Raw genomic sequence first — 16,869 nt, 5'->3', positions numbered from 1 at the left:
CGGGACGGGCGGCGCCCCCTGGCGCCCGCCCTGCGCGCGGCACCCCGCGGCACCGATGACATCACCGCTCTGCGCAAAGAGCCGCCCGCCGATTGGCGGGAGGCAGGAGAGGACGCGGCCAATGGGCGGCGCGCAGGGCGGCAGGCGGCGCTGACGTGCGGCTCGGCCGTGCGGGGGTTTATTTTGCTTTGGGCCGCTCCGGCCGCCGCCATTAGAGGAGCGCGGGCAGAGCCTCCCCCCCCCCCCCCCGCGCCGAGTGGGAGCGCCCGCGGCCGCGGCAGCCGCGGCGCCTCGGGAGAGACCATGTCGTGAGCGGGGGGGGGGGGAGCGCGGGAGGGGGGGGGGGGGCGGCGCGGGGCGCAGGCGGCTCCCAGTGCTCCGAGCCTGTTCCTGAGGGACTGAGGGACGCATCCCGGCGGAGAGGTAAAGCCCTTGTGCTCTCACTGCCCTGCTCGGGCTGCGCTGCAGGACGAGGGGGCGCGGGGGGAACGGGGGCGAGCTGAGCCGGAGCCGGCCGGGACCCGCTGCGGGGTCGGGGGGGCTCTGAGGAGGCGCCGTCGGCGCGGCCCCGGATCCCGCTGCCATCGCTGTCCCGCCTGGAACGGCTTGCTGAGGGGAGGCAGGCTGGCACAGCCTCGCTACAAAGGCAGGAAACTCGGATTTTTCCTCCCGTGGCTGCTGCTCCCGAGCCCGGGCTGCGGTGCCTCGGTGTGCCTGGGTGAGATCATGCCTGTGCTGCCTCCCTCCCACTTCTTCCCACCCTCCTGGTTTGATTTTATTCGTGCTCGGATGTGCCTGTGTGAATCTGCACGCGGCGCTGGAGTAGGTGACGGGAGCGATGGGTTGTGTCTGTGGATTTTGGGGAGCAGAACTTCCGTGATCCTGCCTATCCCATCCTTGGAAGTGCCCAAGGCCAGGTTGGACGGGGCTCCGAGCAGCCTGGGATAGTGGAAGGTGTCCCTGCCCATGGCAGGGGGTTGGAACGACAGGATCTTTAAGGTCCCTTCCAGCCCAAAGCACTCTGTTTGATTCATTCTGTGATTCCGTGATCGCGTATTTTCGATGCTTTATCAGAAGTGAAGCACAGTGTTGAGAAGTATTTCAAAATCGAGCTCGCCTTTGGGACCCGAAGTCTAAACAAAAATTAGCAAAGTTGGATTGAGGGGCAAGGCAGACCTTGGTAATCCCCGCTGCCAGCGCCTCCCTGTCTGCCTGCGCGGTCCCACACTGCAGCAGCTTCCTGGCAGGATGAGATAAACTCGTCTGCGGAGGTCATGGATGTGTCTGTGAGTCCTCTGGATGTGTCTGCGAGCCCTTCCTCGGCAGTGGCACAGTCAGCCCGTCCCCGCAGCAGGCAGCGCTCCCGTGGGAGAGACGCTGGAGGAGATGGCTCCGGGTGTCCTGCACGGCTGGCGCTGCCCGGCTGCTGAGAACTTTCTGCTGCCGCGGTGACTTTCAGCGATGGCAATAATGACAACTTTTTCTGGAATTCTTGGGGGTTGATGTGGTAAACAAACGTTGTTTGACGGGCTTTGTGCTGTGCTTGAACAGTCTCTGCTCGCCAGCTGCCTGCCGTGTCACAAGTGCTGGAGCTGGCGTGTGAGTTTAGTGCTTTGATGAGTTTGTTGGTGCAAAAATTGGAGGGTGAGACGTCTTCTGTGTGGTAACTCCTTTTCTCTTCTTAGAGCTCGCTCTGGTGTGAGCAGAACCTTTTAAGGGTAGCTCAGGAGGGATCTGTGGTAACTAGTTTTGTTTTTCCATCTGCTTGTAAGTCTTTGGTGACCGCAGAAGAGATTTGGGAGGTTTATTTCCTTTTTTTCCCCCCTTTTTCAGTGGTTTCTCAGAGAGGGGGAGACAGGTGAGCAGCAGGTTGTGTTCTAGATCTCTTTTGCCTTCCTCCTTCCAAAGGCCAGGCTGAGTTGGTGCCTCAGCCTGTGGAGTCTGGCATTGTCATGTGTGAAAGATCACCTCTGGTTTAAGTCTGTCACAGCATTCAGAGACAATAAAGCCTTTGGATGCGTTGCTTTTCGGGGCATTTGTGAAACTCTAATGATGTGGTGTAGTTCTCTTGAAGGAAAAAGAAATTGCTGCCTTTACTTTCCTTCTGCTGCCTAAGCAAGGGCAGGCAGGTTGGGGTGACCCGGCGAGGCTGTGATCTGTTCTCCTGGAGTTGTCTATTAGCATTTTCTCAGAAGTATAATTACAAATATTAATGTAATTGGAGTGCTGAGTGGCACAAAAGCATCCACAGGGTTCATCACAGAAGCGTGACTTTAATTGGAGCCTAATTCCAGCTCAGAATGGGTCAAGGGGACCTTTTTAGCTCCGTGTGTGGCCGTTCTCATTGTGTGTTGTTTGACCTGTAGATTCCTCGGGGACAGGAATTCCCACCCATCTTGGGTGCCCTTTGCAAGAAGGATCTGTAAATAAGTCAGAAGTGTAAGTAGGAAATACTTTACTGATTGAATGGGAGGTTATTTTTGATAACAGTCAATCAAATAATCAAATGTTCTCTCAGGCACTTTAAAGTGAGATTTACTGGCTCCTTCGTGTGGCATTAACTTGGGTGTTAATGTTTCTCTTTCCAGCTCCTCTTTGCCATATCAGTTCTAGCCCAACTTCAGATCAATACGTCCTTTGTCGTGATGTGCGCTCAGCTAATCACAGCAAGAGCATTTAAACTGCCCCTGCCAGTTCTCTTGGTAATCTCGTGCCCTTTCCTCCCCCCAAAATTTGAAGGCTGGGTTATTTTTGGGCTGTTCAAAATTGATGTCAACAAGTAATCCTCAGTTTAACTGCCTGAATTATGATCCACAGTCTCCTGGTACTAAAATGGAACTAAACTTTAGTTTGGCAGCTGAAAATGGCTGGCTTAGCTGTAACAGGGTTCTTAATTTTTTTTTTTTTTTTAATAGTGTTATGCACGAGGAGGGAAGCAAGGCAAAGTTGAAAAGAGATTTTTTTTTTTTTTCAACACAGCTGATGAAGAGTTTGCCATTTCCCTTGTCAGGTGGCTTAGCTTGGTAAAATTAGTTTAGTAACACAGATAATTGTACCTTTGTAATGTCAGTCGAATGGAATTTGTTACACCTTAAAACGTCTGTCTTCAAATTAAGATCTCCAGCATTTTGGATGCAGACACTTTGCTGGTACTTCTCCTGGCATTTCTTGTGCAGCTGTCACTGCTGGAGCTTGCTCAGGATTGTGACTGTGCTCATTTTTGCATCTTTGGTGGCTGGAGCACATCTGCTCTATGTAGTTAATTCTTTTGGAGCTTTCTTGATGTGCACGATTAATAAAATTAATTAACAATTTGGGGTCTACCAGTTAACATGCTTTAAAAGAAGAACTGTCATACCTATCTGGATGTGTGTTAATCTATAATAATACTTCGGATTTTGTGTTTCCTTCTCCTGTGGCATGGGCAGGTGCTCTGTACACAAACTGCAGTTGTGTCCACCTGGCATTTTTCAAAGCAACTCTTTTTTTTCCCCCTGTGCTGATGTCTCATTTATGCAAAAACTCCCTTTGGTGAAGAGCAGGGAGGGGATGGAGCAGGGAATGAGGGCAGTGATGTTTGAAGAGAGAACTGCCTTCAAGAGGGAGCTGATATGGAATCCCTGGCTCAAGAAAGCAGAAGGAATAGTAGATTTTTTGCAGGGAACAGTGGAAAGATTGGTAGTGACTGGTATGTGCAGAGCATCTTGCCTAGGAAGCAGCCAAATTTGCAGCCCTTCTGCATTTCCTACTTTACAGGAGATATAATTAAGTTGGCATTTTTCCCTTTGGTTATTTGGGTTTGTCCTGATGTAATCTGTTCTGCTTGTTCTTAAGACAAGGATACTCCTGCGTGGTTTGTTTGTTTTTTATTTGTTTGCTTGTTTGTTTATTTTTTATTATAGTCTACTAAGTTGGATTTTTTTTTTTTTTTTTGGCTGAGAATGGCTTGCAAATTTTAAATTAAGGGTGCTTTAAATGGGGCTGTGGAAGCAGGACTTGTGTCTGGAACTGTGGTTTTTGAGTGAGGAGGCTGCTGTCCTCTCTTCCCTCCTCCTGTGCCAGAAGCCAGGACAGGCTGCTGTTTTATTTGGGTTATGTTTGCCATTACTTCTGGGACCAAATGTTAAGGTTTCAAAATCCTCCATGTGGTTCTTTGACTTCAATTTGATTTAGCATCTGGTCGTGAGAAGCTGTTTTTAATAAATCAAAGGGAGTTGGGGTTACTGAGGAGTTTGTGGGCATTAAGAAACTTCAGGAAGGTATGTTGGTAATGCCTAGATACTCAGGAGCTGGGGTTCCTGAGCTAAAGAAAACTGTCAGAACCATGATTTATGTGACTGTGGAAGGAAAAATAAACTTGAGTGATCTGGGGAGTGTGTTGTGTTTTTTTTTTTTTTTTTTTTTCAGTGTATTAGAACTATTTTGATCAATAATCTTTTAGTGAATTTCCACAGACTTTTGTAGGTCCACCCATTTAAAAACTCTGTGGTTCTTGGTGCAGTCAGTTGATTATCTGGGAAGAAAAACATCTGTCCTAAATCTCCTAAATGGGTATAATTCCAGCAGAAAATAGGAAGTTTGCTTTATGATTGTTGCTTTATGAGAGAATCTTGTTTTTTGCGGTTCTTGGGACCATAAGTGCACTGTGAGAGCTTGACTTGTGCTCAGGCTAATGGGCTTGAAAGTATTCCTTGAGTCTCCAATCATCTTCCCAGTATCTGAGCAGGGATCTGTGGAGACAGCTGGCATATTTATTCCTTGCTGTTATCTCAGTACTCCCCTGGAACAGCCTCAATCTACGGCTCTCAGCTTCAGGAAGTGTTGGTGATACACTTTTGGTTTTTACTGTTTCTCACTGCCCTGGTCAGTCAAGTTTTGTCCTGGACTTGTGCTTGTCATTGACAGTCTGACAGATGGGCCGGTGGGTTTAGGTTTTACCTGGGAAGGCTTCTCCTTCCTGGGTGCCTGCTGAGAAACTCATTCGTGTCTTGCTGAAGGGCTGAGATGGGCTGCTGGTCTATTTACTTTTTATTCTTGACCTCCCCGTTACTGTTTAGCTTGGCAGGGATAAAAAGTGTTGTCACCCCGTGGCTTTTAAAGGGTTTATTTAAAGAAGATTGTTCAGTGTTGTCTTTAGTAGAAATTTACTCCCACCCCAGAACCTGTTATTATTGTTTTAAAGCTGTGATTCTGAAACTTTCCAGGGGTACAGAGTACCCTGCAGTGATTAACTCAGAGATAATGGATTGTGACCAAAATACAGATTACTAATGATATGGTTAAAAAAAAAGAGCTGGTCTCACTCCGTCTCTAGAAGGAGTTTGGATTTGTTTTCCCTGTGCTATTTGACACTAGCTCTTTGCCCTGTGCTAAGCAGCAGCATTCACACCGGTGGACTTTGTGTGCTATGATAATAACGTTTTTGCTACTGTTTTTTTCTTTTTCCCCTCTTGTTGATACTTTGCTGCCTTGCCAGCATCTTAGGAAGGACTGGATAAAACGAGTGTAGTTTGTTTGGCTCACTTGAACTGAGCCTTGCCTTAAGTGTATTCCAATTGCAAATGCTTGTACCAAAGGCAGTCCTTGGCTGTGTCTGAACGTGGCTTGTCATTAATGAGGAGCAAAGTGCCCAGCCGTGGATTCTGAGTGTGTGTGTCCACGTTTCCTCTGGAGGCAGGTGGTTTTCCTCCTCCAAATGGTGGCTGCCTGTGCAGCCCTGCTCTAATTGATGGGCAGCCAGTACTGAGGAGGTCCAGGGGATAATTACTAGGAAATGTCCAAGTTTTGGTGTAATGTTCCTGCCACTGGACAGGTTTGAGTGTTTCAGAGTTTGGATGTCTGACTGCGCAGTGTGTTTTCAGTCAGAGCGTGACATCTGGTTTTCCTCCTCGTGTGTGAGGATGGCTGAGAGCTAAACAAAGATGGCTCTGCAGTTTGAGGCACAGTCTAAACACAGATAAACTGTTTCTCTAGTTGACCTCACTTTTTACAAAGAAACATCTTGTTCAACTTCTGTACTTAGTCCAAGGCTAATGTCTTTTGAAAATGAAGTTTTAACAGTTCTGTTGTTTTATTGTCTATGTATGTTACTGTAGACCTTAAGTCAGCATTCATCTGTTGCTGTTCATGGGCAAATTCATTAAATGCTGCTGGCTGTATGCGAATGTTCTATCATAGCTCATTATTTTAAGTCATTTTGCTTGGGTTTTGATTAGTATTGTGTGGGAGATGTTGTGCATTATGTAACTGTTAAACTGCTTACCCTTGTTTGCCCAAATGCTGTTGGTTTCTAAGCAGTTGGCCCTATTTAGTCCATCCTAATGTGCAGTAACATCTCATCTGGACACTTGTTCACTTTTAATTGAGCTTCAAACAAAACAAAAAAAGCAACCCTGACAAAGAAAGAGAACTGACTTGCAGGCTGCTGCTCCTAGGTTTTTCTAGGTTGTTTGCAGCAGTTAAGATTTTCTTAGCTTTTAGTCACAAATTTAATAGAGCTCGATGGAGTTGGACCCATTTGAGATGAGTAATGGATAAAATGCAAACTTGCACCGTGCAAGTTACACAAGCAGGTTAACTGTAGTGGCTAAGAGCACAGAAATACTTCAAGAGATAAACATTAAAAAAAAAAAAAAAAAAGGCAACAGAAAGAGAAAATGTTTACTGTTCTCCCATATCTGTTAATTCTGTAATGAATTTCCAGCTTTTGCAGAAGTGTCCATTTACATGAAGTTGTAGACCTAATCATAAAGTTCATCGTCAGTCTTGTATTTCAGATGTTTCCAAAGATCAGAAACCTCCCAGATGTTTTCCTTCTTAGTGCATGGAGCATTAGCAGAATTGGACATCCTCTTGCATTAAAGCTGCATATAAATTCTTTTGCTTATGAAAAGTCAGCAGTTGGGTTGGAAGTGTGAATAGAATATTGAAAAGAAAGCTGAAGCAAAATCAGCATAATTTTTCTGAATACTATAAATACCTAATAAAGTAGATTTGAGACACTTTGAAATGAGATATGAGTCCATAGAGCAGAATGGAAACAATTTTTTATTAATTTTATGTAAATGAAACCCATCTGAATTCACCCAATGAACAGACTTTTGAATGTGTTCAGAAGTGAATTCTTACTTTCTTGCTTTTTTTGGTTTAGAGAACTGTGTTTCTTTGTGAGAGCTGAAGTCTCCTGGGTTTTAACTCATTCCCCACTTACAAGATGAAAAGTTTGAGGCAGGTCATATCTAAAAATCTGCAGTCAGGAGTATTTTTGGTGATCTGGACTATCAAAACTGAAAAAAACTGTTAGCAGTCACTTAACATGCCAGATTGTAAATAGTTATTCAGCTCCAACTAAAATATTTTCAGGTTTTTTCTTCTCATGCACCATTAATGCTGTAGTTTATAGACTGTGTTGTGAGGTGCAGGGGAGTGATTGGGTGTTAAATAGAATTCAGATTTGTGCCAGTCTGAACTGGATGGTGCTTCTCTGGAGACAGCAGCCTTGTCCCTGCTGCTGCTGGAGGGAGCAGAGAACAGCTCCAGAGGTGATCCCCGTGTGGTTTGGGGCAGAGAACAGCTCCAGTCCCCAGCAGAGCCAGGGGTGATCCCCGTGTGGTTTGGGGCAGAGAACAGCTCCAGTCCCCAGCAGAGCCAGGGGTGATCCCTGCGTGGTTTGGGGCAGAGAACAGCTCCAGTCCTCAGCAGAGCCAGGGGTGATCCCCGTGTGGTTTGGAGCAGAGGATGGAGGATGATGCAGTTTGACAACAACCTCCCAGCCCTGCTCGTGTCTGTTTGGTGGGAAGGATTCTGCAGTCTGGGTCCAGTTCCTGCTGTCAGCACTGCCAACAGCCAGCTGGTGCTCTTTAAGGAAATCAACATTTCCTAGGTAAAACCCCCACCTCAAAGAGCAGCTTCCAGAAAGTTATTTCAGTGCTCTTTTGCTGAGATCAGATAGGGTTTTTTCCTTTTTGCTGCTCTGTTTGGGACTGAATCATTGGTTTTTTTAAAAAACTGTCCTAACAACCAAAGCAAACTGTGCTTGCTTATTAAATTCCTTGCTTCAGTGTGTTTGGGCTAATGCAGAAAATGCTTCTATGTTTGTGGCTTCACAATAATCTTTCCATTCTTTATTATAATATGGAGGTACTACTGCAAAGCTTCCAGATTCAGTGCTGATCTGATCTGTTTGTTCCATTGATGAGGTCAGGGTTCTTAATTTTATTAAAATTAATTTGCAGAGATGACAATGGAGCTTATTGTTAGTTCCCATCAAACCACAGAAGCCCAAGTTCAAGCTTTCTGCTTTTAATATACTGATCTGTGGAGGCTTACATTGAATTATTGAGAAAGAAGAGCAAATAGCTGAAGGTGGAGTAAGTTTGGTGAGGTAAGAGAAGGAAGTCAGTAAATGTCCACCTTGGAAAATCAGTCTTGGGTTTGTGAAAGGTTTTACTTCTATACTCCTGAAGTGCTGAATTCATAGATTCTGCAGTTGGTTATAGAGATCCCCTTCTTTCGGAAAAACGTACTTCTGCTTATTGTGTTCACATGAAAAATTGCTTTGGTGTTTTTAAAATAAAGAAACCAGCCTGCCTTTCTTTTTGGAGCAGGGCAGGAAGGAGGGTGGTTCCTGATTCGCCTTGCAAGTCTTGCTGAAGGCTGCAGCTGGCACCTTGAGCTCCCTTTTCCCCTGTGAACACAGAAGCAGTTTGATTTGAAAATCCCTAGACGCGGACAGAATGAATGCGAGGTGGGAACGCTGATTTGATGGGTGTAATTACGTCAGGCTTCAGCCAGCACAGCTGCCAGCGCCAGCCCAGCACAACATCCCTGCTGCAGGCTGGTCTAAATCAGCAGCTGGCCTGTTTACAGGGAGGGCTGGATCCTTTAATGAAGTGCAGCTCCATGTTGTTCCTCCTTTGAGCCAAGGGAAAAACAACTTCTGGACACAGCAAATAATTAAATTGAGGGGAGTGTAATAGATCCTGTCATGAAAGTGGTGTTTGAGAACTTCTTTGTTTCTTCCCAAGTTCTGTCAGTCTTTTGTGTTTTCCTATGCACTTGAATGTTCTTAAAAATTGAAGCAAAGCAAAAAACAGATTTCTGGTTATTCTAGGTCACCTTTTACAACTGCCTTTATGTAGTAAAAGGGTGATCTGATAAGGTTTTGATGGGTTTTCTGTTCCTTATTTATCAGAACTTAAATATATTTTTCTCTTCAGGGTATTGAGTTACTCTCCAAGTGTGTCCAGAAGATACTCAGCACACTGTCTGCACTTATCAACTGGAATTCGTTTGAAGTTTTGTGGGTTCTAATTTCTTGTCTGCTCATGCTCTTTGGACATAAAGGCATGCACCTGCACTTCCCAGTCACTGTGTTGTTATTCCTCTGTCAGAGGATGCGCTCCATGATTCAGCTTCTCCTCTGTGAGGAATCTAAAATAACAAGTTGACTTGAAAACAGAGTCAAGTAATTGGGAAAAAATGTAATAAGCTTCAGACTGCTGTGGCTGGGTGGTGATGCTGGATCACCACTAAATCACAGAGTGGTCTGAGTTGGAAGGGGCCTTTCAGCTCATCTTGTTCCAACCCCCTGCCATGGGCAGGGACACCTTCCACTATCCCGGTTGCTCCAAGCCCCTTGGCCACTTCCAGGGATCCAGGGGCAGCCACAGCTTCTCTGGGCAATCTGTGCCACTCCACCCTCATAGAGAACTATTTCTTCCTAATGCCTGATCTAAACCTGCTCCTTTCAGTGTGAAGCCATTCCCCCTTGCCCTGCCACTGCAGTTCCTGATGCAAACAAAATTGGTCTGGTGTCTCTGACCTCCAGCTCTGCTCCCACCAGACCCATCCATGGGTAGCTACCCTGGTGGGTAGAATTGGAGGTCAGATCAAGTAAAAAACATTAAAATAGTAAAAAAAAAAAACCCAATGCTGAATTTCCTCACTGCACTTGGTGTTGGCAGAGCTGTCAAGGAAGAGAAATTGCGTTGCTCTGCTGAGCCTTTTTATATTCTTTACTTCATAATAACCCGAGGCCTTGTGTTGGGAGGTGGTGAGCTCATATCTCAGAGCCTTTCAAAGCTGCACATACTCAGCCTCTCTAAAAATTATGTCTGAGAGCATCTGCTTTTTAAGGGGCACAGAAGATAATTGCAGCTCCAAAAGCTGATCTTGTGATCCGTATGGAAGCCTTCCTGTAAGGTGGGATGTCCTGAGCTATTTCGTTTCCAAGCAGTATCTCAGGACTTGTTTAGACTGTTTCTGTAGCCCGCTGCTTTCCAACTTGAGCTGCAATCTCCTTTCCCAGTCTTAATATCGCTAAAACAGATGATGCCTTGTTTTCATGCCCCATCCCAAATGTGGGTTGGGATTTGTCTGCAGTGGGAACTGCTTTGTTTAAGGCCTTGCAAACTAGGGCAGGGAAGGAACCGTGTACAGTAACAGTTTCTCATCACACACTATTTATGGATTTGATGGGAAGCATCACCTACTCCAACCAGACCAACTTCTGCTCCAGTAGGAATTGTTCTCAAACATTGGAGTGTTGGGGCAGCCAGTTTTGGTGGTCCTTGGTGGCACAATCTGTTGGTGGCAGTGGGCAGGTGCATGGGCAGTGTGCTCCTGCCTTCTCTCTTCTGAAAACCCCGTTGCACTCTCTTGTGTTTTTAACTGCAAAGCATTAATTCCTAAAAAACCCTCTACTGTTTCTAGAGAGAAGAAGCTCATTAAGAAAGAAATTAAAAACCTTATTTTGGGAATTGAGGGAAAAGCTTTGACCAAATGGAATAGATAAACCTGGTGTCTTAGTGCGCTCATATAGGAGGTGTTCTGGCAAAGGAGAGAAACTTTTTTTCCTTAAAATTCCCAAAAAATCTTCTTTGCAAAGTCATCTCTAGTAAAATCAAATGAACTTTATATTCTCCTGTACATATGTATGCATTTTTCACTTACTTTGTCACAGATACGGAGTACCCCGTGGTACATGCCCACTCATGGTGGGCACGATCCCACTCCTTTTCACCCCATTCTAAATGGGCATGGACATCTGTCAGGAATGGTGCAGGGGAAGCAGCAGGGGATCTGATTGCCTTTTCAGCACATTCCTCAGTCTGACACAGTTTTATAAGGTAGAGGTGGGAGTGAAGTGCTCTGCAGGCTGTTCCAACCAGTCCTGTGGAACCTGAGCTGTATGAGGGAGCTTTCTGTGTTCCTGATTGCTCCTCTGCTTTCATGCAGCATAAATATGGATTGCTATGGAAAGGGATAGTGCTGGCCTCTCCTCTGTCCTGGCCATGCGATAGCCCCTCATTCATGCAGCCACCTGATCTGCTGAATAGATCACTTGAGCTCTTGGAAAAAACCCTGTTCTGTGCTGGAGTCCTCAGGAGGAGATAGTGGGAGTAAAGCTGACAAATTCAAGTAGAAGTTTGAGCTGTGCCTTGATAGAGCAAGGTGTGTGTGAAGGTATTTCAGTGAGGAATGTACTAATCTGTAAAATATTGGCTAACTGGGGAACAGGTATTAACTGGTTTTTGGTTTGATGTGTCTGGTTTTGAACTGAATGCTGTTGTGCAGCTTGTGAGTTTTAGTTTCCTAGGCTCTGCGTGGCTTTGTTAGCTGAGAGAACTGCAATGTGATAAATCAGAGGTGTCAGTCAAGTGATGTGATAAAAATACAAGTTTGTATTTAATCAGTTTTGCATTCCTAAAACCAGCACTTTGGTGAGTTTTACACTCTGAGTAACTGCTCTGGGGTAAGGGAGAAAATGCTGTGTGAGTTTGTCTATTTGCCCTTTATCTACCTGCCTCACCCTTTCCCTCTACTCTGCTCTCTAAGCTTTTTCTGCCTTCCCCATCCAGAGTTTCAGATTGCAGTCAGAGTGTTCCTGGATGTTTTGGTGTGAACTTGTTGCTTGAGTTTACTTCTTTTACTTCAGCAGATGGACCACTTGTGTGGCCACGGTTTTTTTTTTTATAAATATTGGTTTATTTTAACCAGTCTCTCGTGGCCTCAGCAGGTCATGACTGGGTCTAACCAAGTAAATTGGGATTAGAATAGGTGTGGCATTTAATAATTAACTTTCTGGTTACTCAGGTCCAGTAGGAAACGTATAATGAGTCTGTTTTCATTTTGTTTACAGGAATAGTTATCTGCTTAGTCTCATCCTTCATATTTGGCAATCTGAAGAAAAGGTCTGAGCCAGCATGAGGACAGAATCCCCTCTTCATTAGAGAAAAAGTGAGTTGGAATTGGGTTGAAATTACTGAAATTCATGAAAATACTGCCTTAGCCTGCCAACACACACAGCTTGTGCTTGCTTTCAAGTGTCATTTTCACTTTGTAACACTACTGCTCTGGGAGATGTCCAGTCAAGACCTACTCTTGGTTAAGCACATTTCTAAAATTTTCTAATTATATGTATTTTATGTAAATTCCAGCACCCTCCTTTTCTGAAAGAGGTCCTTACTCACTGTGTAACTGCCCACCTGATCCACTCCTTCCTTCCAAATCCTGGAAGGTCTGTTACACAACCTGGACTTCGTGTTCCTTTTCTTGTACTGCTGTATTCATACTGAGTTTTGTTTTAATAATTTATTATTTATAACTTGTTTCTGTGGCTGTACTGGTCTCTTCTCCAGTATTCTCAGTGCTTAATGTGTATTCTGAATTTGTTTGGAAGTCTCTGTGCAAATCTGAAGAGTTTCAGAAATGCAGGACTGAGGTTTTTTCTCATGTTTGCGCTAGTAAAACGCCGGTAGGTCAAGTCTTACCTTTCCATAGTGATTTTACTCCCCTTAGATGTTGTAATAATATCAAATAAAAAAGACCTTGCGTTTGCCCAGCCTGATTTTTGCATCCCCTGGGTTAAATCTCCTTCTTTAGTTGTTTTGAGCAGCTCCTTTGCTCCACTGTGTACTGACGGTGTGTTCTGACCCCTCAGCTTTCCGCCCGCCGCAGTTCATTTCCAGGAGTGCACGATGACAGAGCGTGGGATTAAATGGGCCTGTGAGTATTGTACATATGAGAATTGGCCTTCTGCCATCAAGTGCACCATGTGTCGTGCCCAGAGACCCAGTGGAACAATTATCACAGAGGATCCTTTCAAAAGTGGCTCCAGTGACATCGGGAGGGACTGGGATCCTACGAGCACCGAAGGAGGGAGCAGCCCGTTGATATGCCCCGATTCCAGTGCAAGGCCAAGGGTTAAATCATCCTACAGCATGGAAAGTGCAAATAAATGGTCGTGCCACATGTGCACGTACTTGAACTGGCCCAGAGCTATCAGGTGTACCCAGTGCTTGTCCCAGCGCAGGACCAGGAGCCCCACGGAGTCTCCTCAGTCCTCGGGCTCCGGCTCCCGGCCCGTCCCTTTCTCCGTGGATCCCTGTGAGGAGTACAATGACAGGAACAAACTGAACACAAGGGCTCAGCACTGGACTTGTTCTGTTTGTACATATGAAAACTGGGCCAAGGCCAGGAAATGTGTTGTGTGCGACCACCCCAGACCCAACAACATCGAAGCAATAGAACTGGCAGACACAGAAGAGGCTTCCTCCATCATAAACGAGCAGGACAGGGCTCGGTGGAGAGGCAGCTGTAGTAGTGGAAATAGCCAAAGAAGATCTCCACCAACAACCAAACGTGAATCTGATGTGAAAATGGACTTCCAAAGAATTGAATTGGCTGGAGCCGTTGGCAGCAAGGAGGAGCTCGAAGTTGACTTCAAAAAACTAAAGCAAATAAAAAATAGAATGAAAAAGACTGACTGGCTGTTCCTAAATGCTTGTGTGGGTAAGTTGTTTACTGCTACCTTCTGCTCTTGTGCTGCTGGTGGTTAACTATTTTGGGAGAATGAAGAATTAAAACAGAAACTTGGCGTTTGATTTCAAACCAGCTTTTTTTATCTCTGCATTTCCATTTAAAAAAGTAAGCCAAATGTGGAGGTTCCTGAAATAGCACCTGCTAAGAGAGGCTGTGAGGTTCATCCATAATCTGAACAGGGTTAGACGTGTCTCTCAAGTGTACTTGGACTTTTTTGACCTTTTGTAGAAATGGATATTCTTGTAACCAAATCCTGTTTTTCCATATAATTGTCAAAAGGTGGGAAAATTACAAAGCCAATCTATAGAAGATGAGTGCCTATAGTACCGTAAAAAATGCCATTACTGGATAATTAAAATTACTCTTCTTTTTGCTATGGCAAGACACGCTTTGTAGAGTCAGCAGCTGCAGCTTGGGAGTATTTGTAAACAGTGTAGAGCTTGCAACAGTACAAGATGCTCTGTCAGATGTTAAAAATAACACCAAAATATGTAGCTCCAAGAAACTGCATGTGTAATACTGACCTTGAAAGTAATAACGTTGTATTAATACACATACTGTGTTGTAAATGTTTACAGGCTTTCTGAAAGTATTTTTGTAGTCAGCTGCTTGAAAAAAAAGTGTTCAAATCCCAATTTTGTTTTGTATTTTCGTGCTTTCCTAAGGAAATGCTGGATAATTCTCACAGTGCTGTTAGAGAACAGAGCTGTGTGAGAGCAGGGTTTTCTTCAGTTATTGACCTTGTGAGTTCGTTTCTGTGCTGTAGTTTCCCAGAAGCAGATATCGTGTGCCCCAGCCTACGAGCAGCTTCAACGCTTGAAACATGCAACTATTTTTAGAGTAAAACACTTCATTTGAACCTCTGGCTCTGCTAGCATGTCTCATGCTGTTCCTTAATGTTTCACAAAGTCACTTCATGGTTGTTGTAATCAAAAAGGCTAATTAGTGGAGCTGCTTTGTTTAACATATTTGATCAGGTGTAAATGTTTTTTGTGGGTATGCTGTGTTTGGTTTCTCCGAGCTAATAAATATTCCAGTTTATTTTTGTGTTGTGTGAATAGTTAGACATGATTTGGAAAGAGGTGCCTCAGTATTTCCTGATAGCTCCAGTTCCTTACAGCCTTTTTTCCTTCTGAAATGAAGCAGCTGAAATTCTGTGTGGTATTTTATAAGTTGTTGAGAACCAAGGGTCAGATGTTGGAAGTTGTTCCTGTGCCTTACAAGGGTATTTCTCTTGCATTCTGGTAACAATTGTATTAAATATTAGGCTATTTTTTCCCCTTTGGTTTTTCAAAAGTGATTTTTTGACTATTCTAATGTTACTTAAAATATTTCACACTTTCTGATTTAACCTGTGTGGGAAGGGTTGTATTTATATTTAAAAACGTGGGTTTGCAAGTATTTAATGTTTCTTGTGACTACCTAGTAACCCAAACCCATGTCCGTAGAAGTTTTGTAAAGCAGTAATGATTTCATGTGAAGGGATCTTGGTGAGAAAAGCAGAATGCAGGTGGAGTTGTGTGCTGATTGTCACTGCTGCCTGCCGAAAGCTTTCATGGATTTCTTTCTCCAACTCAAACACCTCCTGTACTCCTGGGAGAGGGGGATGATGGGGGGACAGGAACCAGCAAACAAAGCTGTTCATTATCTGTCCTTCATCTCAGAATTCCATTTTGCCTATTACAGATATCATTCCCCCCCCCCCCCAAATACCCCTTGTAGTAGGAATGACCTTAAGAAGGTTGATGGAGGTTGCCTGGATTCTCTTGTGCTTGTCTCTGCTTGTTGTGTAGTGTATCTGGGCTGGAAAAGCACACCACTTCAGCCAGTAATCATTAAAGCAATAAACTGAATTTCTACTGGTGATCTTAGTGTGACATATTTAAACCAGTTTAACTGTCAGTTGAATAATTTTGCCCAAAGCATCTGTTTCTACCGTTGAAATCAAGTGGGTCGCTGTGACTTAGTGAGTTGTTCGTTTGCCAGCTGGAGCTCTTGGGAAGTTTTAGCTGAGCTGAACACTTGTCAGTCCTTAGCCAAGCAAAATCGTAAAAGAGGACAAGTTCATGTCAAATGCCAAGTAAATTTGTGAACATTGATGGACCAAGAGTTTGTGTGTTACCCTGCTCCATCTGACAGATGGTGCCTTGTTAGGATTTGGGAACTTCAGACTGAAATAGTCAGGTTTAAACTCAAAATTGTGGAGGGTCCATTTGCTTTGAATCCATCTTTTGTAGGAGAGATGTTAAAAAGTTAACTTTTGAAGTTAACCCTGAAGTTAAAAATGAAGACTAAAGGAGTAGGAGGAATTCTTGGCAGAGTGGTTATTTTCTTTTCTCTTAAAAGATAATATCTGTCAGAAGGTACCAAGGAAAATGTCTGATACTTTAGGACAGCTGTTTGGTTGAACTTCCCATTCACATCTCAACTCCAATACAAAATTCTTTTCACTAGTTTTTAAATTTAGTGCCAAGTTTCATTGAAAAAAAAATCTATCAGACTACTCTTTTCCACATCTGTTCTTTTTAGCTGAAACATGAAGAGAGATGTGTATAAAATAGATTTAAGAAGGTGTGTGTGTGTTTGTATTTTTGTGTGTTTGTGTATATATGTATCATCCATTAATGTTTTTCCCACCTCAGTAAGTACACATGTCATCAAGGCTTCTTATTCCTTGCAAATCCAGGCTGGACAAAATGTGATGAGTGCAACTCTTGCCTTTCAGCATGAACAGTTTCCTTGATGGAGGGCGTTCCTTCCAAATCAGAAGGATTCATGGTATTCCCCCATTCAAACTCTGCCAGCAAATGGACTTGAATGTTGCTTTTTTCACTGACTTGCTTTTTTTCAGAGTGAATGTATCTGTTGAGTGATTATCTCTCAAAAGGATGAGATTTGAAACTGATTCATGTGGTTAAAATTTATTAAAATCCTAGCAGAAACTGGAGTAAGTGTGGCTTGATAACCTGGCTTCCTCCAGATGCCAGTTTAAATTAGAAAGAGGAATTACAGATGCTTTCTGCAATGACATCAATGTTTTCTACC

General features: G+C 44.1%; 1 protein-coding gene across 1 annotated transcript in view; it reads left to right on the top strand.

Annotated features, from left to right (window-relative positions):
* The first annotated feature begins 334 nt into the window (after positions 1-334).
* The window catches only part of ZRANB1 (zinc finger RANBP2-type containing 1), a 39,695-nt gene continuing 23,160 nt past the window's right edge, over positions 335-16,869 (top strand). Inside the window, exons 1-3 of the mRNA XM_066190747.1 lie at positions 335-423; positions 12,143-12,240; positions 12,944-13,794. Coding sequence (XP_066046844.1) covers positions 12,981-13,794 — 814 coding nt within the window. The 5' untranslated portion in view covers positions 335-423; positions 12,143-12,240; positions 12,944-12,980. The remainder of the gene's footprint in view (positions 424-12,142; positions 12,241-12,943; positions 13,795-16,869) is intronic.

Source organism: Chamaea fasciata, unplaced genomic scaffold (genome assembly GCF_029207755.1).
Source record: "Chamaea fasciata isolate MVZ Bird 193981 ecotype frontalis unplaced genomic scaffold, bChaFas1.0.hap1 SCAF_9, whole genome shotgun sequence".
In the NCBI taxonomy this organism is placed as follows: domain Eukaryota; kingdom Metazoa; phylum Chordata; class Aves; order Passeriformes; family Sylviidae; genus Chamaea; species Chamaea fasciata.
This window is presented reverse-complemented; position numbering and strand designations above follow the sequence as displayed.